The sequence below is a fragment of the Ipomoea triloba genome, chromosome 5, assembly GCF_003576645.1.
Source record: "Ipomoea triloba cultivar NCNSP0323 chromosome 5, ASM357664v1".
In the NCBI taxonomy this organism is placed as follows: domain Eukaryota; kingdom Viridiplantae; phylum Streptophyta; class Magnoliopsida; order Solanales; family Convolvulaceae; genus Ipomoea; species Ipomoea triloba.
Window position 1 is genome coordinate 23541940 of NC_044920.1, and position 21585 is coordinate 23563524.

A 21585-nucleotide genomic window follows, 5' to 3' on the forward strand; every position below is an offset into this window, starting at 1 on the left:
TTTTGGGGGGGGGGGGGGGTGATTTACTTGGAACTCAAAAAATCAAAGGCAGAACTGAAGCACAGTACATGCAGTGTCAGAGTATGGTCAATTATTCAAAACTAGCTAAAGGTTGGTGAAAAAAACAGGCAAATGGTGAAGAACTAGGAAGTTCCTTCATTCAAGAAATGACTCCAAAGAGATATTAACAAGTTAATACGTGGCTGGCATGAACGAGGGCATTACCTGAGCAAAATTAGCAAGAACAAGAAGGGGAAACGTGGCGAGAATGAGTAGTGAGACCCTCCATTCCACTATGAATGCAACGATGAATGAAGTGAAGAGAGATGTCATATTCTGCAGTATCACAGATATTCTCTCCGCGATGGCAGATTTAACATCTGCAGCATCTGTGGCCAAGCGAGCCGCGAGAAGACTTGAATTGTTCTCCTCCTCGTCAAACCATCCAACTTCGTTCCTTAGAATTGCTGGGGATTTCACCAAAAAGTTCATTCATAAAGTCAGTTAAATCCTATAGAAGATGGCCCTATTAGTATCCTGCAAGTGAACTTGTTATACGATTATACCTGCCAGCATCATCCTTCTGACTCGTGTAGTGAGATTCTCCCCCATAATGCTGAAGAAATAATGCTGAATCAGATATGCAACAACGGCGTAAAGACCTACTCCGATATAAATGAAAACGAACTCCTTGGTCTTTCGCTCCATTGTAGCGGGATTCGTGTAGTAGAAAACCTCGATCATATTGCTCATCACGATTGCAAAAGTTGGACCGATAAAACCCGAGAGAACAGATCCTACGGCACCCATTATCGAATAGGGCCATTCTGGGGCATTTAGTGTAAGAAGCCGGCAGAAATACCCATCTGGTGCTCGAGTTTTCCTATCTGTTTCAGCATTTGAAACCATCTCTACGCGCCCATCAGCTCCTGTGCTGTAAGAATAGCTCAAGTTCCTCAAACTGCCAGAGCGGAGACTCAGAGATTTTGTCGAAAGTGAATGGCTTAGCCTTGTTGAACGTGTGCGTCGAGTTGAAGGGTTTGAAAAGTCTCTGTTCCCAACCATTTCCTGGAATTTAATTAAGGAAGCGTATGCCCCCCCAGCTTTGGCAATCAATTCTTCATGAGTTCCTGTCTCGACAACTTGCCCTTGCTGTATAACTGCAATGGAATCAACATTTTTAATCGTAGAAAGCCGATGAGCAACCACTACAGTCGTTCTGCCAATCATCAGACGATCAAGAGCTTCCTGAACAATGCTCTCTGAACCTGCATCAAGGGCGCTCGTAGCTTCATCCAGCAGGAGAATCTTGGGGTTCTTTAGCATAGCTCTCGCAATCGCTATTCTCTGTTTCTGCCCGCCCGAAAGCTGGACACCACGCTCTCCTACCTAGATTTTAGGCAAGGGTTGACAGAAATACTTACGAAAAGATTGAAACAAAATTTTCAATTTATTCAACGGAATGAGTGTCTGTTTTTCACTATGTCGCTGTTTTTAAAGGTTAACGAGAACTGACCTGAGTGTTGTACCCATTCGGCAGCAAGGTAATAAAGCCATGAGCATTAGCAGCAGAGGCAGCGGCCTCCACTTCGGCCATCGTTGCATCGGGCTTTCCATAGAGTATGTTCTCAAGTATGGTGGTAGCGAAAAGTGCAGGTTCTTGGTTCACCAAACCAATCTGATCTCGCAACCATCTTAGCTGCAATGTCCTTAAGTCCACATTGTCCAGCAAAATTTCACCTGGCACAATCAATAATATAACGAGTTGAATAACAACTTGCAGATGCTTCAGAAGTTCTGAACCTTAGAATGATAGGGCGCAAGAAAATGAGAAATACCTTCATTAGGATCATAGAACCTTTCTATTAGCGAAACCACAGTGCTTTTCCCTGAGCCACTCCCGCCAACAACTGCAACTGTCTTCCCGGCGGGGAAGAAGATGGAGAAATTTCTGAAGATAAAAACGTCGGGCCTTGAAGGGTAGCTGAAGGTTACGTTCTTGAACTCGATATTTCCATTGACCTCAGTCAAGGACTTCCCGTCGGTAGGATCTTGAACTATTGTTGGTTTTTGTTTTATCATCTCGAACAATTTGTATCCTGCAGCTTTGCCTTTACTGAACGCCCCGAGATTGGAGAACGACTGACCTAAACTCCTGGAAAGATCCAATAGTTGCAACAACAATCAATTAGTTTCGTTCAGTAGCAGCGCTGGATTTAAACAAGCTATGTATGCATTTCTGTATGTTCTTACATGCCACCAACAATGGCCGAGAAAATAGCAGTGAATGCCTTCCCGCCATCGGTCTGACCATTCCTAATGAAAACGCCAGCATACCAGAATACTAGCGCCCACGACATGCATGCTATTCCATAAGTGCATCCCAAACCCAACCCTTTAGCCATCCCGGCCTTGTAACCAAGTTTCAACGTCTTCTGAATTGCGTCTGAATACGAGTTCAGCGCCTTGCTCTCACCCACATATGAATACACGGTCCTCACTTGTGCAATGGCCTACACTGACACCAGATTTATTAAGGAGCAACGAAAAACAATGACAATGTGACGAAGCATGCTTAAACATTTGACCAGCAAATTGCAAAAAGGTTTCCCGATTGCAAATTATGGAAACATATAACTAGCACAGTTGAAATAAAGTCGAGAAGATTTCAACAATAATTTGGAGGCAGCATGCCATGCCTAATGGCAAAAGGTATTAAAAACCAGAAAAAAAAAAGTTATTTTTAATTGATGATAGCTACACCTGTTCTGCAATGATACCAGCATTGGAATACGATTCTCGAGTTTTGGAGGTGAGGCCGGTGAGGGTGTAGGCATACAACCCCCCAGCAAAAGCGATTCCAGGAATCACAGCCACGCTGAGCAGAGCTAGCCTCCATGCTGACACAAAACCGACCACCAGTCCAGCCAAGAATGTTGAGATGTAATGAATGAAATTCCCCACCTAAACAGGTAAAAGTGCAAGAACAAAGAATAGTGTAAATCCATCATGCCTTTCACTATCAGTCCATCACTCGCCCCTACTCCCTAGCTACCAATCTACCATCATTAAGGTCAAAGCCACCCAAAAATGATTTCACATTACACCAAACTATAGCTACACCCACTTGACTAATCTTGATGTAACATCTTTTATAATAACAGTTTTCATTAAACTCCAAGAACAGAAAACCGCAGCCAAACTTAGACTATTCTGCTAACATGCATAAATGTGAAAGAATGAAGCTAGTGGGGTCCGGTAATAATGGACACCCTACAACCCATATGATCACCATTTCCTTCTTTAGCTTAAAACCATGGATGCAGTATTCACAGTTACAGTTTGCCAAAAAAATGTCATTTTCTACTAATATTCTAATAACGGAACCAAAAAGAATCACCCGAACCTTCTCGCTAATGGCATCCTGAACCAGAAGAGTGTCTGTTGAGACACTGAAAACAATATCCCCAGTTCTGGCATCTGTATCAAAGAATCCAACGTCCTGTTTCAGCACCGCCTCCAAATACTTCTTCCTCAAAGCGCTAGCCTGTCTCTCCCCACTGTACATCCAGCACGCAATCTCTGTACACATCCCATCACATTAACAGTTAACAAAAGGGGCAACCCACTCCAATCCGACTATTGTCTCGACTATTGTCTCGGTAACCACAAAGTCACAAATTCATTAACTATTGTCTTAATAACCACAAATTACAAGTTCAACTGTAACCACAAAGTTACAAGTTCCAACTCTTAACAGAAACAGCCTATCGACCTGCTTGGTCCAGCTATGGACAATCTAAGCTAGTTTATCATATAATGACTACAGTTGATTTACCTTGGGCTAGTAAACCCAGTGCACACAGTAGTGGTTGCGGGTTTTCCTTATTAACCCAAACAGTTACCAAATTGGGGATATTTTCCAGTTTTTTCCAGGAATCAACTATTGAAGAAAACGACATGAGGAAGATCATATGGGAAAAGAAAGGAGACGTGTGAGACTGGGTTCCAAAGTATATCAATTAAAATTAAGGAGGAGAAAAACGACAGGGGGACGGTCCGGACCACGTGCAAAAGTCCGACACAACACTATGACTGATCCTAGCTAACCTTTGGCTTCATCGCAGAGAAACAAAACAGCTTTGAAACTATAAATAAGAAACAATCCAATCCAAACAAAAGCTGAGTTGTCGACCCAGATTGGTGTTAGCAGTTGTAATAATTCAAACAAAAATAAAATAACCCATTCGAAATGATGAGAGAAAAAAATGCAGCGGATCAACAGTGCTCACCTGCATAGGATGACACGCAGACCAGCAAACCAAGATACACGAAATACAAAGCGTACTGCAATTCACACACGCCCAAAGGGATCAGCTTTCATTATCAATATCAGATCTAAATTCAATGGAAAGAAGAAAGAATGCATCTTTTTTTAATCCCAGACCTTGGAAACTTCATGGGTCATCTTGTGGAAATCCGCCTGGTTTTTCCCGAAGCCATTAACCATCTCCCCAAACAAGAGGAAAAAGACGGGCATTGAAGAGCCGTGAACAATGGCGCCCAGGCTCCCGGAGATCATAAGAACCCAGTCGAACTTATCCGCCAAACAAAACAGCTGAAAAAACGGAACCGCCTCTTCCTTCTTCTTCTCCGCCTCCGGCATTGCATTCCCTTCCCCACCACCACTATTACCAGTCTCCGCCATTTCCGCACCTCAAACCGCCCAACAAACTTTCTCACATCAAAATCAGGTGGTTGGAGTCTCCCCGTGACAATGAATCATCGAAACAAAGATCCAAAGAAAGACTAAAGCTCACACACACATGTGATATTCCCTGTAGGGTGCGTCGCTGACCGGATGTCGGTTGTGGTTTAAAGCAGCATCGAGAAGAGAGTGAGCTAAAGAAAAGAAAAAAGCTTCGATTGCCGTGGAAAGATGGTGGGTGAGTGAGTGGGTATGACCAGTAGTCAAAATTAGCTCTCTGAAACCAGTTGAACAAGAAAGAAAGAAAGAGTGAGAGGTTCTGTAAACTGCAGAGTATGATAGATAGGTCGGTTTATTTATAGATGAAATGTTGCACTTTTTGTTTTTAATTAACTCTTTATACAAATAAATTTTACTTTTTTACTCTTTTATTTAAATATAATAATTATTTTAACTCAACAATTTAAAAAGTCGCTAAAAATACAACAGGTAAAGTCATAAATCAATCTACTACATGAATGCACATAATCTACTCCAAGCATGTCTGGATGATGCGAGAGACCTTGAGGTAGATTGTATGCATTCATGTAATAGATTGTGTGAACTCATGCCGTTCTCCCCTCATGCATGATTTTGACATGAATGCAAGTGTGTGTATATATAATATTTTTGTCAAAATAACACTTTAAATTCAATACAGTATCTATTCTATATTTTCTTAATCTTTCTCAACTCAAAGAAATAATGTTTTCGAAATTTGATCATGTGACCACCTACTTGAAATAGTGATATTGATTGAACACTAAATTTGTAACAAAATTTAATACCACCAAACGCTTTACTAATAATTTAATGGAGAATTACTTCGTTAAATTCTTTTTTTTTTTTTTGAAAACCAATTACTTCGTTAAATTGATCGTAGGGAAACAAACAAAAATAATAATGGTAAAAAAAGTAGAAATTAAGAAATAAGAATAATTGTAGTATTCTCTGGTAAAATTTGTTAAAGCCTTAAATGGTGAAAATGACAAGATTTACTATAAGTTATTCGTAGGCATATGTCTAGTCATTGTCTGTACAGTCAAACATGCAATAAGCAATGGGAAGTGCACCAACTATGGTTTAAACTTTTCTTTTTTTTTTTTTACTACGATGTAACTCTATTATATGCTTAGCATTATTATGTTGAATATGTGACCTTTTATTTGGAAGGATAACAACGATGTTATTAAATTACAAAATATTTTACTATGATATAAACTTAAATTAACTGTTATCATCGTACCATTTTATATGTATTCCATATAATTTAATTAACAAAACTTAAGTGAAATTATTTCTAATTCAATTTTTAGTATACTTAGATTGAATTTTAAAAAATCTAGTGATTATAGTTTTCTTTTTATAAATAAAAATAAAAACAAAAAAAGGGATATTAATAACGTCAATTTCGAGTCAATCAAATGATACGGGTCAGACATGCCATGCCATGCAAAAATGATGCCTACCAAACAAGGCATATTTGAGAAGCTTTTAATTACTGTTTACGTCTCTATCTCTCTTTCTTCACCTAACCCTATCTCACTTTCCCTTCCCCCAAATATCCTTCCCAATTAATTACCTAATTGGGCTCTCCTTACTTATTGGGCTTCCATGGCCCAAACACTCCTATAAGCCCAAGCCAACACCTCCATTTTTTTATTTTTTACTTTTACGTTTTGAAATCAACACTTTGACTTACGAGAAAGCCTGAAACCGCTACCTGAAAGTGTATACTATGAGAACTGAGAAGTTTGTCTTGTGACTTTAAGATTCACTTAAGTTTTAAATAATTTAATTAAGATTTACTTGATAATTTTGAAGTTTCTTTCGCCATTTTTTAACCAAACACACACTAGGAATTTGAAGGAAAAACAAAACAAAACAGAGACATCATTTTAAAAGGTAATTGTGTTCATTGCTATTTTAGAGCTTTAACAACCTACCTAAGCCCAATAAACATGCTGTCACCTTTAGCTTGATTAGCACAGCACTTTTGTCTAAAAGGTGCTTATCAGTGTGTAATAACATGTACTAATGATACATGCACTGTGTATTTGAATAAAAGTGTATTATTTTAATAGTATCATCACAAAATCCGAATTCAAAACTTATATTTTTAGTTTACCTGTTGTGACTATGATGTAAATTTAATCTCTTAGTTATTATTAAATTAGAGGCTAAATCCGACATCAATATATATGCTACTTAATCAAATAACGGGTTTAGTCCCTAAAGAACAAAATATATATCACAAATAATTGATATCACTATCACAACAATGAAAAAAATATATAATTGACGTTTTTCTTAAAATAAATAGTACGTGTGACAACCATTTAGGAGTTTGAAATATTTGGTAAGCAATTTGCTAATATAAGTTTGAACCTCAAACTCAAGAGTTCTCACCGCTCTTACATTCAAGACTAGTGGAGAAAGTAAATCACGATGTGCCTCAACTAGGCTACAAACCCTAACATGCTTAATTATACATCAGTGCCACATTACGGTCAAATTCATATCTTTTTTTAATTATATGTGATTGCTAGCAAAACAAAGAGTATTAACTTATTTGATTTGGTTAACTAGTTTAGTTGTGTCATGGTAACAGTAAAATGCTAATATAATTATAGAATTAGATAATCAACTTTTAAAAATGTACATAAACGTGACTTAAATTGAATCTGAATTAGTTTTGCAACATTTGGAGATAGAAATAGCAAATGTTATACGAATGAAAATAAAGAATAAAAAAGTGTGACAGCCAGACATTAATTTGCTCTCAAATCCCAAATTGATTAAAACAATCATCATATGGTCTGTCCATCAGCTAATCAAAGACTACCATCCAGCAGCTTTGACAGTTCCAGCATCTTCCAACCATCTTTACAAATGTCAATTCTCACTAATCCCATGCCTTTCAAATCAAATCATTTGTTCTTCTGGGCCACATTTCAAATAAATATTTGGGGTTTGAGAGATGAATATGGCCCATCAAAGTTTTTTTTTTTTTTTTTTTTGAAAGCTTGTGTTGTTAAGCCAATGAGATTTTCTCAACTGCATCGAGTGGGTTTTGGTTGTGGTGTTGCCACTTTTAGAGACACAAAGATCCATTTTGGTGTAATAATTTAGAGGCAGTTTAAGCTTCCACTTGCTATCCATGTGCTCACATTACCCTTTTGAGTTAACGTTTGAAAACAATTAGTATGAAACCCGATACCAACATATATTCAATAATTATAGAGTTTATTATCGAAATAGTCTATCGACTAGTGTGAAATTACAAATTTGATCCTCGATAATTTTTTGTGTCCAATTAAGTTATCGACTTTGAAAATTTTAACCAATTTGGTCATCCGTTTATTCTGCCATTAGACATCCGTTAAATCGGGACCAAATTGATAATTTTTCTATAGTCAATGGACCATTTCGGTAATTAATTTTTTAGAAAAATTGTGCATGTAATGACTGAAATATATAACATTATTTTGTACTCCGTATTATAACTTTGATATTTAATTACAAGATAGTGTAAAAAGAAAATAATGAACAATGTAGTGTATAAATAATTAATAAATTTGAATGTAAAGAATCTTTGTATTGTAGAAAATATAGGTAATATAACTAATGAAATTATATATCTTTTTAAATTCTTTGATAATGATTTTTTTTTAATAAAGACATTGTAGATATCAAATTATAAATTAAAGAAATGCATATGTATTTTTTTAACTAATAATTTATTCAATTTAGTAAGAGTAATAGAGTGAGTACTTACTTTTGAATAATATACTCTAATATATTCGTAGTTTATGTTTAACAATTATGTCAACTTTGATTGGGATGAGATTCGAACCTAAGACCTTTCTTATAAAAATTGATGGGTAAGTTAAAAGTTAACGGAATATTAACCACATATTTAACAGATAATCATATAATTAAGGATAAATTAAGCTAAGTTATTAAATTTCATATATAAAAAGAAAATATATATGAGCTTCATTCATTTATAAAGTTGTTTTTTTATTTAATAATTATGTTGATTTAGTATGATAAAATTAGGAATATAAATATTTGCAATAAAACTTATAATTGATATTTAAGGTGGATAATTACTAAAAATTTAACACAAAATATACTGTTTAAAAATGAAATATGTTGTCTAAAATGCCACAATAGCTTTATACGTACATATATACTATATATGTACATATGAGGTGACCTATATATGCTACAAGCAGTCAAGCACCATCCTTGCATCTATCCATGAAAGAGCCTCACTAAAATACACACAATTACTCCTCAACACCATTCTAAACTTCTCACAACATAATCCCATTTATTTAAACCCTAAAACACTACACTACATGTATTAAATGTGTATTAGAAACCAACATCATATTGATTGGGAGAGTAAATGTTTAAATTACCATGATTCCACTCTAACATTCATAGAAATACTAGCTTAAGAGTTTGATATTTGCTAAAAATAAAAATTAATTCACGCATGTCTTAAAACAACCATGAATATAATTCTTTATTAAATGATTAGTTTATTTGTAATTTATGTGAGTAAGATGAGTACATTGTTGTTTAATTTGTACTAGTGATAAGTAATACTAATGTTAGTTTGTCATCTAATCAATTTCTTTCTGCAGGTGGTATAGATGATAACCAAAGGTTCACGTCAAATGATGGCACTAAAAGAAATAGAAAATTATATAATTAAAAATTTCATAATTTCTTCCTCATATAGATAGATAGATTTGGATTTGCTTTAAGAAATTATATATGCTTATGAATTCTTGGGATAAAATCAAAAGGCTCACCTTTATTTACATGATTTTTTTTTGTTGTTGTGTCAATTCAAGAACAATCCCACCCCATTTTTTTCAACCCCTCCCCAATCTAGAAGTAAATGGGAACAACCGTCTTCTTGACAGCAATTGGGGATCTAACATTATGAACTCCATCAGTCCAGGTCAAGCTTCCAAATGTGAATCCAGAGTTCACCAGTGTGTCTGTAGAAACCATCATTGTGAAGCTTCTCTTCTTTCTATTAGCATCAAACCTCAACACCCTAGGCTTCACGGTGACGGTGACCCCCACGGGAGACTTAAGGATGGATTTGTAAACAGAATTGACGGGTCCCACATTCGTGACGGTTCTCCTTAGGGTTACTGGTTTGTACAGGTCCGGTACCACCATTGAAGGGAGGTTGAGATCCAGAAGCGAAGGTCTAGTGCTGTGACAGATGGTTTGTTCTTCATTAGCAGTGTGATTCCCTCCTGTTATGGTCTTGAACACGATTGAATTGTTGTAGCCGAGAGAACAGAGGTACTGTGCGTAATCTAGTCCTCTCATGTCGTAAACCAGGCCGGGATCATCGGCGCCGGCGGCATTGACGATTCCGCCGCCGTAATCGAAGGCGTCGGCCAGCTTCTGCGAGGATCCGTCGGCGAAGATGGGGGAAACGTAGGTGTCGGAGTTCCAGGCGGTTGTGGTGAGCGCGGATTTTAGGGCGGATGGGGACCACTCGGGATGCGATATTTTGAGGAGCGCAACGATGGCTGACACGTGAGGCGCAGAGTGGGATGTTCCTGAGTTGATGACGAATCCACTCTCTACATTTGGATGGGCGCACAGGATTTTGTCTCCAGGCGCTACAATGTCGGGCTTCATGATCGCCGGCGCGAGGGAGCTCGGCCCTCTGGCTGAAAAATCTGCGACTTTGGGAGTTATTGCCCTTCCTATTTGAATCTTGGGAGACCATAGTTGAGCAGTGGGAAAATCTGTGTGGATTACGTATTCCTTTATTCTTGTCCCGGCATCAAAATCAACCTGAAGAATTTAATCCAAGAAATTACAAGTGACCGATAAAAAAATTATATCAAACAGCTATCAACTAACAGCTAATTTTACCTGAGCAAACGGCATGCCTACGTCTACTACATCTAAAGGGGCTGAGCTGGGGGAATTTGAGTAGATGACTCCGGCGGCGCCGGCCTCTAATGCTTTGGTTACTAATATGAAGCGTTCATCGGCGACATTACCAATCATGAAGATGATTTTGCCTTTAACTACGGCTGGATCAATCTTTTTATCAATCAAATCGGCTTCGGTCCTGTATTCACCTGCATAATACAAGGGACTAAGAGGGGCTCCGCGGGGATAATACGAGTCCACACTGAATTTCTCGCCGTTGCCCAGAGTTACGGTGTAAGCGAAGATTCTGTCCATGGTGGAAGCGCCGACCGTGATGAGCCATGGTTCCACGTTGGACACTGTGTAGGCGGTAGGGCCGTCGTTGCCGGCGGCGACTACGACGGGGATGCCTTTAAGGATGGCGTGGAAGGAGCCGATCCCCATGCCGTTATCTGCGTCCGTGCCGGACGCTAGCGGGACGGGCGTCCCCATGGATACGGATATGACGTCAACCCGGTCGTGGATTGCGTAATCAAATGCGCTGAGAATATCCGCGCCGGAACACATTTGATTCGATTCGTCTATACTCCAACACACCTTGTACGACGCTAGCCGCGCTCTCGGCGCGCCGCCTCTGGGCACGCCCATATCCAGCTCCAACCCAGCCACGGTGGCGTTCTCCACATACGAACCCGCCACGATGCTCGCCACTTGTGACCCGTGACCCGACGTGTCTACACCCGAGAAATTATCCGAATCAAGAAATGCATTCAAATTTAAACCCGGGGTATGCTTCGCTCCTTTAAAAAACCACCGCGCTCCGATCACTTTCCGGTTACAATTCCCCGTCGCATTAAACCCAAACATAGACATAGATCCACACACCCCATTCCACCTCCGCGGCACCTCCCCGAACCCCGCATCGTCAAACGACGGCATATCCTTGGTCGTAATCCCAGAATCTATAATTCCCACAATAATCCCATCTCCCTTGTTAGTTTTCCGAAGAAGCTCCCCGGGAGTCTCAAAACTCTCCGATATCCTCAAGAAATCCCAGCTCCGGGAAGTTTGAACTTTGTGGTGTTTATCCGCCACAACGCTAACCACCCCTTCTACCCCGGCAATCCTCTTCGCCTGAGCCGCCGTCAACAGAGCCGCAAACCCAGAAAACCCATACCTATAACTATACACCATCGCCTTCTTAGCCTCATCATGACTCCCAACAACCCCGGCAAGCAAGTCGTAATGCGACTCTTTGATCCGGCGGTGATCGTCGTGAGGCTTCCCTCCCAGATACACGATGTAAATCCTTTTGCCGTCTTTCAATACCTTTGCATTATTTGAGGCTACGCTTCGGGAATGGCCATGAACGAAGATAAGGGAATGGAAGAAGATTATTGATAAAAATACAAATGGGGTTGGCTTATACATTATTCCTCTCTTCTCTTCTCTTCTCTGATCCTGCCCAATTCGTGCAGACGCAGAGAGGAGGACAGATCCAGATTAATGTTTGAAGGGAATGCCCTGGTTGTTCTTTTTCATCCTGCCAACTCCATCAATATGTACATTGGGTGGTTTTCATTTCCTTGGTGTACCATGTTTCTAGCCCTTGGTATACCATATTTCTAGGCAATTCTAGCCTTTGAATACTTCAGAGGCTTAATAACTAACCTTTGGGAACACACGCACAATTTTATTTTATTTTTTATCATCTAATTTGAATTTAATTTGTTGATAAATACCATTATTATTGAATTGCTCCCTATTATGTTTTTTTGGATCTATAATGTAAACTAAATACTCTTTTCACTAATGGAAAGAAATTATTAATATAATATTGATATTGAAGTATAAAGTTCTACAAATATATGATATACTTTTATAGTTTCACCATTATATATATTGAAATCATTTTTTATAATTTCAACACTTGGATGTTGTAAATTTTTCTATGTAATTTTTAAAAATTTTTTTATTCACAAAGTTGTAGACATTTGTATAATGTACTAGATCTATTTTTTTAAAATTAGTTTATGTATTTATAAATACTTGGAATAATAAACGATAAAAATAATCTCACTATAGTTTTACGAATTATCATTATAACATTATTAAAGTATACATATTTATAACTGATGATCATGATTAAATGAGTACAATTTTGAATCACAACGTGTGTAATGAAATGCAATGTAACAAGCTAGCATATCAAATTGAGTCATATAAAACCTCAATACTTATTTAATTGTGTCGAATATGATTTGATAGAGTTATAAGGTAACCTAATTAGTCTAATAATGCAAAATGTGTAAAAGATAGTCTAATTTGTCAAGTCAATAATTGACTTAAGCACAACTAGTTGGAAGTATATAAATCATAGATAGAGTATGATTCAATGACGGAACCACAATAGCGGCAGTAGGGGCAGCTGTCCTGTCCCCAACTCACCCCACCCCACCCTCATATATAGTAGCCTTGTGTGTATGCGCGTCATATGTTTAGATATAAATAAAATATGTAAATATAAGTAACCAAAAGACAAGCTAGGTAAGATGGCAATCTATGTTGGTAATGTGGGAATGACCAAAGGTTTAATTCTCACTAGATGACATGTTTTTTTTTTTTTTCTAGCCTTTTAAAAATATTAATAGTGATATTTTTATTTTTATTATTTAGAATATAAGATGTGAAAATCTTTTCTTTTTAAATTAATAGTGAAATGTATTATTTATAATGTATTTTCTATTTGGATCGTATCAAATTAATTATGTTCCATATTTCAATATTTTTTTTATAAAGTTTTAATTTTTCGTCCATATCCAACAATAATGGCTATGCTTCCAAGTGATTTTTTTTTCCTTTTCTTTTTAAATTAATAGTGAGATGTATTATTTATAATGTATTTTCTATTCGAATCATCATATCAAATTAATTATCTCTCATATTTTGTTACCAATATTTTTTTAGGCAGAAGCGTCAAATAGACACATCTACTCTTTCGTAGTATTCAATTTACCCCTTCATCTAAAATAAAATGTAATCAGACACATTAACTTCTTAAAATTGTTGAATTAGTTTTTTTCTCAGATTTTCTTCCCGTTGCTAGTCTAAAATGGTGACATTAAATTTAATAAAAAAAAATGTGGTGACATTGAAAAATTTATTGTCATCCTTTTGATCAAATCAAAGAGAGAGATAGGGAAAAGTGGGACTAGGGAAGAAAGTGGATTTTCTTCAAAAAAATTCACTTTTTGGCGGTGTCCCTGGAGCAGTGGAGTACGAGGGCGTGAGATCGGGGTTCGAATTGGATGTGATCTAAGAGAGGTTTCGTCTGTGGAGTCTTCACCTCCTCCACTAACGTCGGTGGTTGAAACACCATCCTCATCTTCTTCGTTGTCGTCAATCTGAGGCACACAGTGCTTCGATTCAAGTATGAGTTACTATGTCGCCTCAAACTTTCAATTCCCTTCCAAAATCCCCAAACCTACTCGGAGAACCGCCATTGCCTCTGCCACAAACGGCTCTGCCGTGACATCGTCGTTCAACAGGATTGTAACTGCTGCAAGGTTTCCTCAGGAAATGGGTCTCCGTCTCTTCACTCCTTTCCTCTCCGGAAATAGTTCTCCTCCACTCATCCTTTCTGCAAATTTATATATTCTAATTTTTCGAATGATTTCAAACTTTCAACTTCAACATCAAGGAGGTAAGAATATAATCTCTTTCGTCATAGCCTCGATCGGTGATAGCGGAAGGGTCTGAAATAAATAAATAAATAATAATGAATGTGAATGCACCGATAGTGGTGTATGGCTTGATTCTGCTAACGTCCACGCCGCCGACTGATGCAGGCGGAGACGGTCGGCGGCGGCGACAAGGAGGTGGTGAAAGAATACTTCAACAACAATGGGTTCCAGAGGTGGATGAAGCTATATGGAGAAACAAACGATGTGGATTTTGATTCGTATTTGGGATTGAGGATTTAGTGTAGGGAGATTTTGGGAATATCCATATATTAAATTAATTTACCATGCCACATCATCTTAACCGACTGCAAATCATCGCAACCAAAGGAAAACCTGGGAAAAAAGTTAATTCAACAATTCTAGGAAGTTAATGTAACTGATTAAATTTTATTTTAGATGAAGGGGTAAATTGAACGTTACGAAATAGTATATGTGTTTATTTGACACTTTTGCTTCTTTTTTTATTTTATTTAAATTTATAAAGTTTTGATTTTTTGTCCATATTCAATAGTAATGGCAATATTTATAAGTGTTTCATTTTTATTTTTTAAAATTCAAGTTATCTCTTTTGTTTTAATTGTTCGCCCTACTCAAATTTATTTATTTTTTAATCTATCCCTTATCTAATTTTCATTGTAAATTGATAACTCTCAAATTATCTTTTACATCATATTACAACATTATTACATTATAAATTAATTAGAGTTGTTCGATGACATTCCTCTCTTTTTTTTTTTTTTTCGCAAAACATTCATGATTTACTTAGGTCTAGGATGGTAGCTAAAAATAATGATTACACAAATGGCGGTTCACCAAAAAAAAAAAAGAAAACAAAAAACAAAGAACAAAACAAAAAAAGAAAAGGTAAAAGAAATGAGGATCAGAAATGAATAGAAAGACAGATTCAAGTCCTTGAACACAGTATAGAGGTGATTGGTACGTAAACGAAACTCTCAACCCTAACCGATTAGTCGATTTGGGAGATTCTGATTTGCTTTTTCACAAAGGTGAATGAATAAACAATTGTAATTTGGAAATCCGAAGATTTTTCTTCTTGCATAATATTTCAAACCCTAATTTCATTTTGCAGAAAAACCCTAGCTTGTATATATCAGATCGATAGTTACCCGTCGGTGAGATTTGAGTTCCGGAGTCACGGGTGCGGGCACGGCGGAGGAGTCGGGTTCCGAAGCGGTGTACAGTTTAGGCGAGAAATGAGTGCGCCGAAGAAGAGGAATTTTCAGATAGAGGCGTTTAAGCATCGGGTCGTGGTTGATCCGAAATATGCAGAGAAGACATGGAATATCATTGAACATGCGATTCACGAGATTTACAATCATAACGCCAGTGGCCTTAGTTTTGAAGAGCTTTATAGGTTTGGGGTGCTTTTTCGTTTAACTCATTTGCCTATACACTCATATACTTGTTCTGTATCTGGTTCTGATATCCAAGAATGGTAAACACATGAAATTTGATGCTGCTACAACTTGGAATTCTGATCGATGGATTTGAAGAAATGAGGACCCCCTTTTTATTTGGATAACAATCATGTGCTTTTGAAAAAAAAAAGAGCTTAATTTCACTTAGTAAGATGGATGTGGTTTTAACTAGAATTTGAGTGCTTTCTGCTTCTTGCAAGGTTAATTCTTTCTTTCCAGCCCATGTTACCTTATGCTGTGTTTGATGTTATTTTTAGAAGCATGATCTATCATAGGAAAGTATGATGCCCTCACACTGCAGTTTTGGTATTCCCTAGTTGCGTTTCTTGACCTTTCTAGTTGGAAGACAAGGTGTTTGTGTTTTACTGTAGAATCCTCTACAAGAACTCTGGTCCCTTGTTGGTGTTTCCTAAATGATAAGGAGAACAAAAACATAAATTCAAAAGCTACACTACGAGCTAGCTATGGTAGAATGGTGAAGAACAAACAATTATTATCAATGTTTTCAATGGTTTTGCTTCATTCATATGTCTTGTGTCGTAAGTTACATAAAGTAAGCATCTCTGCATGTGGATGGATATCATTTGATTATTTAGAAATTTTGAAAAATTTTCTCATTTAATACTTAATGTTGAGGAACTTGTAATTATTGATTGGGTGTTCACCTGACATTGTAGTCAATTATCATGTTCAGTCCGTGTCTAACTGAAACTCCAAGTTTTAGTGCCATCGACAGTTTGTGTGCCCAATGATATCCTTTCTCCTTTGACTGCATGATTCATTTTTCCTTTCAGTAGTGAACCTACACATTATAATAGGTCAAGTTTTATGTTGCTTATGATTGTTGTGAGGTGATTGGGTGGTGGGAGTTAGTGTGTTTATAGTCATTGGCCTTCCAATCTTCTGTGTTTTAGATGAAGGAAGTTTGGTGGTTTCTAATAGTGAATTTTTATTGTACTGAATATTAAGTTATTGGCTTACAGTTTTCCTGCTACATTTTGGTTTTCTAAATGTATGGTATTTTCAGGAATGCATACAACATGGTCCTACATAAATTTGGAGAGAAGCTCTACTCTGGCCTTGTGTTCACTATGACTGAACATTTGAAAGAAATTTCAAAGTCAATAGAGGTTGCTCAGGGTGGTTTATTTTTGGAAGAGCTGAACAGGAAATGGGCAGATCATAACAAGGCATTGCAAATGATCCGTGACATACTAATGTACATGGACAGGACTTTCATTCCTAGTACACACAAAACACCAGTTTATGAGCTTGGAATGAATTTGTGGAGAGACAATGTTATCCACTCTAGCAAAATCCAGACAAGGCTTCAGGATACGCTTCTTGAACTTGTGGAAAATGAGAGGACAGGTGAAGTGATAAATAGGAGTTTAGTGAGGAATATAACTAAAATGCTGATGGATTTAGGTTGCTCGGTTTATGAACAAAACTTTGAGAAGCCTTTCCTTGATGTCTCAGCTGATTTTTATCGTGTTGAGTCTCAGCAGTTCATTGAGTCCTGTGATTGTGGAGATTATCTAAAGAAAGCTGAGAAACGCCTCAATGAAGAGATTGAAAGGGTATCTCATTACTTGGATGCAAGAAGTGAGGCAAAAATTACTGCTGTTGTGGAGAAGGAGATGATTGAAAGCCATATGTACAGATTAGTTCACATGGAAAACTCAGGCCTAGTGAATTTAATTCTAGATGATAAGTACGATGATTTGGGAAGGATGTACAATTTGTTTCGAAGAGTACCGAATGGACTCTCACTACTTAGAGATGTCATGACTTCTCACATTCGAGAAGTTGGTAAGCAGCTTGTCACTGATCCAGAAAAGTTAAAGGATCCTGTAGACTTTGTTCAAAGGCTTTTGGATGAGAAGGATAAACATGATAGGATTATAAACAAGGCATTTAACAATGACAAAATGTTTCAGAATGCCTTAAATTCATCATTTGAGTATTTTATCAATTTGAATCCTCGATCTCCTGAGTTTATCTCTTTGTTTGTGGATGACAATCTCAGGAAAGGGCTGAAAGGGGTTAGCGAGGAGGATGTAGAGATTTTATTGGACAAAGTGATGATGCTTTTCCGTTACCTTCAGGAGAAAGATGTATTTGAGAAGTACTACAAGCAGCACCTTGCCAAGAGGCTTCTTTCAGGGAAGACCATCTCTGATGATGCTGAGAGAAGTTTGATAGTTAAGCTCAAAACAGAGTGTGGGTATCAATTTACATCAAAACTGGAAGGCATGTTTACTGACATGAAGACTTCACAGGATACTATGCAGGGCTTTAATGCAACTATGGGTGGTGAAATTGCTGATGGTCCTACACTTGCAGTCCAGGTCCTTACTACAGGGTCCTGGCCTACTCAATCTGTTACACCATGCAATCTTCCTACTGAAATTCTTGGGGTGTGTGAAAAGTTTAGGACGTACTACCTAGGGACTCATACTGGGAGGAGGTTGACATGGCAGACAAATATGGGCACAGCTGACTTGAAAGCAACATTTGGGAAAGGGCAGAAGCATGAGCTTAATGTGTCCACATATCAGATGTGCATCCTTATGCTCTTCAATAATGCTGATAGGTTGAGTTATAAAGACATAGAGCAAGCTACAGAGATTCCTGTCTCAGATTTAAAGAGGTGTTTGCAATCTCTAGCTTGTGTCAAGGGGAAGAATGTTTTGCGGAAGGAGCCCATGAGCAAGGATATTGCTGAAGATGATTCCTTTTTCTTTAATGAAAAATTCACTAGCAAATTCTTCAAGGTTAAAATAGGTACCGTTGTTGCACAGAAGGAATCTGAACCAGAGAAACAAGAGACCCGACAAAGAGTTGAGGAGGACAGGAAACCTCAGATAGAGGCAGCAATAGTGAGAATTATGAAGTCACGAAGGGTGCTTGATCATAATAACATTGTTGCAGAGGTCACGAAGCAGCTACAGTCCCGGTTCCTGCCAAATCCAGTCGTTATAAAGAAACGTATCGAGTCTTTGATTGAGCGGGAATTTTTGGAAAGAGATAAAACAGATAGGAAGTTGTATCATTACCTGGCTTGAAAAGCAAAATATACAAGAAATCCTTACTCTGTGCAACTGCGTAATTTCATCAGCAAACTGATCAAATGTAAGTTGGAATGTATTTTCATTAATCACTGCTAGCTCATATGGGCTTTTAGTGACAGATGTTTGTTTGTTCAATGCATAAAATTAAGACAATTCCTGAAACATCAGTTATGAAAATAGTTTTTGAATCTGTATCAATCTCATGTCTTACACATTATGGAATTGCTTACCCTCTGAAAAACTTGTGTTTCCTTGTCAGTTTGATTGTCTGGGAGGTGAAGATGAGATATTGGAGGAAACCAAATGGATAACTGATTGACTCTAGCCAAGAACCATTTGGCTTCCTCCAATTCTCATTTTCAACTCAAAGATGGAACATCCTATATTGTCATGGATAGGGAGAGGTTTATAGATCCTGAGACTTCCAGAAGCAGGGAAGTCATATATATAGTCTTTTCAATGAGAAATCAACAAGTTTTATGTTGGAATACAGAACCAAAATGTGTGATACAGAATGCAGTGTTTGTGAACAACTGCATACTTGACTTGAATTACTTTATGGTAAAATTTTAAACCTGACTAATAATAAATGAAGTTTATGTATCAATTCTTTGATTTATGGAAAAATTTGTAGCACTTATCCGAAGGTGCATGATAAACTAGTTTAGGTTGTCCGTAAGCAGTTTTCACAGGGAGTCGAACTCATGAACTAATGTGATAAGTAATTAACGAAATATTAAGGAACATATATCTTTAGTACTTTGTGCTAGATAAATAAAACTTTGGGCTCTCAACTTCTAATTTCACTTTATAAAGTTCTTAACTATTAAAAATTTAACATAATGAAAATATTATAAATCAATAATCAAGGCTAAAGATTATAATGCTTCGTAAAGATAAATTGCTTCAAAAATTAACGAGTTAATACCCAATATAGTCCTCGACTATAGTGGTTTTACTCAATTTAGTCCTAAGTGACTTTTTGTACTCTATTTAGTCCTCGACTTTAATGCTAAGTGACTTTTTGTACTCTATTTAGTCCTCGACTTTAATGATAAGTGACTTTTTGTACTCTATTTAGTCCTCGACTTTAATGATTAGTGACTTTTTGTACTCTATTTAGTCCTCGACTTTAATGATTTTTGACTTTTTGTACTCTATTTAGTCCTCGACTTTAATGATTTTTACCCACTTTAGTCCTCTGTTAAGAATTCTGTTTGTTGGGTGTTAATAACAAGGTTAACATGGTAATTTCATTTCTATTTTATTTTTTTTATCAAATTAATTATTAATTATATGTTCTATATATGTTTACACAATTGCATACTAAAGACAAAGTAAATTATAATACTTTAGGAAAAAAAAGAAAAAACAGTTAGCAAATAATGAGCAATTAGTTAACTTTGGCATATTGAAATTCTGATCACTTTTCAAATGAATTCAAATAGAAGCATTTTTAGTTATTTTCAAATGAATCCAAACACAAAGCAATTAGCAAATAATTAGCAAATAGCATTAACAGTAATGAATTCAAACTCAATCAATTAGCATTCTGTTCCTGTAGTATCAATACATTAGAGATACTAAGATAGAGATAAATTAGGACATATAATTAATAATTAATTTGATAAAAAACAAAATAGAAATGAAATTACCATGTTAACCTTGTTATTAACACCCAACAAACAGAATTCTTAACAGAGGACTAAAGTGAGTAAAACCATTAAAGTCGAGGACTAAATAGAGTACAAAAAGTCACTTAGGACTAAACTGAGTAAAACCACTATAGTCGAGGACTATATTGGGTATTAATTAACTTTAGCAACTTTTGATAGTTGGTAAGCGAACTACTAAAGCAATTACAAAGTCAACTATTAAACTCTTGTAAAGGGAGTGTTTGGAAAATAGTTGTCACCGGATTGGCTTAACGGATTTGATTAGTTATCAAAAAAGCTGATCGAAAAAGTTGCTTTTAAGTAGTTTTTGAATTTTAAAACATTTTAGAGCAATAAGTTGTTACAAAAAGCTGATTAACGAAACACTCATATCGGTTGTTTAATCAAATCAAACAACTAATAATAGTCAAACAAGTCAAAATTGGTTGATAAGTTAACTATGTTACTAAACAGGGCCAAAGTGTTTGCCATGTTTCTCTGGACGAATGCCTAAAAAAACATAAAGGCTATGTTTGGCAAACCTAGCTGAAAGTCGAAAAGCTAGAAGTTGAAAACTGAAGAGTTGTTAAGCTAGTTGATTATGCAAGTGTTTGGTAAAATTAGTTTTTTGATAAACTGATAAATGCAAAAAGACTAAAAAGGACATCTTCATAAATTTTAAATAGTTTTAAATTTAAGTAGGTTTGTTTACTTATTAAAACTTAACATTTTGAAATGAAACTATTAGTATAATCATGATCTAGCACCATAATGAAGTAACAATGTTGTTGCGAATCTCCTTCATCTCAATAGAGGTCTCATTTAAATTTTCGTTAATAGAGATATTACTACGTGAATCTTGAAGTTTATCGGACGGTATGTAATTTGGATTCTACTCAAACACATTAAACATCATGTCATCTTGCGAATTCTGAAGTTTTAATGTGTTTTGTAGACTTTTTAATACTACGTAAGAATTTTTTTTAAATTATAAATATTTAT

The 21585-nt window shown here is 36.6% G+C and overlaps 3 protein-coding genes across 4 annotated transcripts in view; 1 reads left to right on the forward strand and 2 right to left on the reverse strand.

Moving 5' to 3' along the window:
• The window catches only part of LOC116020912 (ABC transporter B family member 19-like), an 8713-nt gene extending 3670 nt beyond the window's left edge, over positions 1-5043 (reverse strand). Inside the window, exons 1-9 of the mRNA XM_031261478.1 lie at positions 4448-5043; positions 4293-4347; positions 3407-3582; positions 2764-2964; positions 2254-2513; positions 1839-2155; positions 1517-1740; positions 567-1389; positions 226-467 (exon numbers count right to left, since the gene is read on the reverse strand). Coding sequence (XP_031117338.1) covers positions 226-467; positions 567-1389; positions 1517-1740; positions 1839-2155; positions 2254-2513; positions 2764-2964; positions 3407-3582; positions 4293-4347; positions 4448-4708 — 2559 coding nt within the window. The 5' untranslated portion in view covers positions 4709-5043. The remainder of the gene's footprint in view (positions 1-225; positions 468-566; positions 1390-1516; positions 1741-1838; positions 2156-2253; positions 2514-2763; positions 2965-3406; positions 3583-4292; positions 4348-4447) is intronic.
• Positions 5044-9512: 4469 nt separating this feature from the next.
• Positions 9513-12189, reverse strand: LOC116021011 (subtilisin-like protease SBT3.9). Its single transcript, XM_031261604.1, has 2 exons — positions 10670-12189; positions 9513-10588 (listed from the first exon to the last, which is right to left on the reverse strand). The coding sequence occupies exons 1-2, from the start codon at positions 12101-12103 to the stop codon at positions 9656-9658; spliced, it is 2367 nt and encodes a 788-aa protein (XP_031117464.1). The 5' UTR covers positions 12104-12189; the 3' UTR covers positions 9513-9655.
• A 3028-nt stretch (positions 12190-15217) lies between these two features.
• On the forward strand, positions 15218-19126 carry LOC116019771 (cullin-3A-like). Of its 2 annotated transcripts, none has more exons than XM_031260102.1 (3): positions 15218-15351; positions 15506-15790; positions 16882-19126. In XM_031260102.1, the coding sequence occupies exons 2-3, from the start codon at positions 15630-15632 to the stop codon at positions 18920-18922; spliced, it is 2202 nt and encodes a 733-aa protein (XP_031115962.1). In that variant the 5' UTR covers positions 15218-15351; positions 15506-15629; the 3' UTR covers positions 18923-19126. The 2 variants fall into 2 exon arrangements, with proteins under 2 accessions (XP_031115962.1, XP_031115961.1); XM_031260101.1 differs by having other exon boundaries at positions 15263-15422.
• The last annotated feature ends 2459 nt before the right edge of the window (positions 19127-21585 follow it).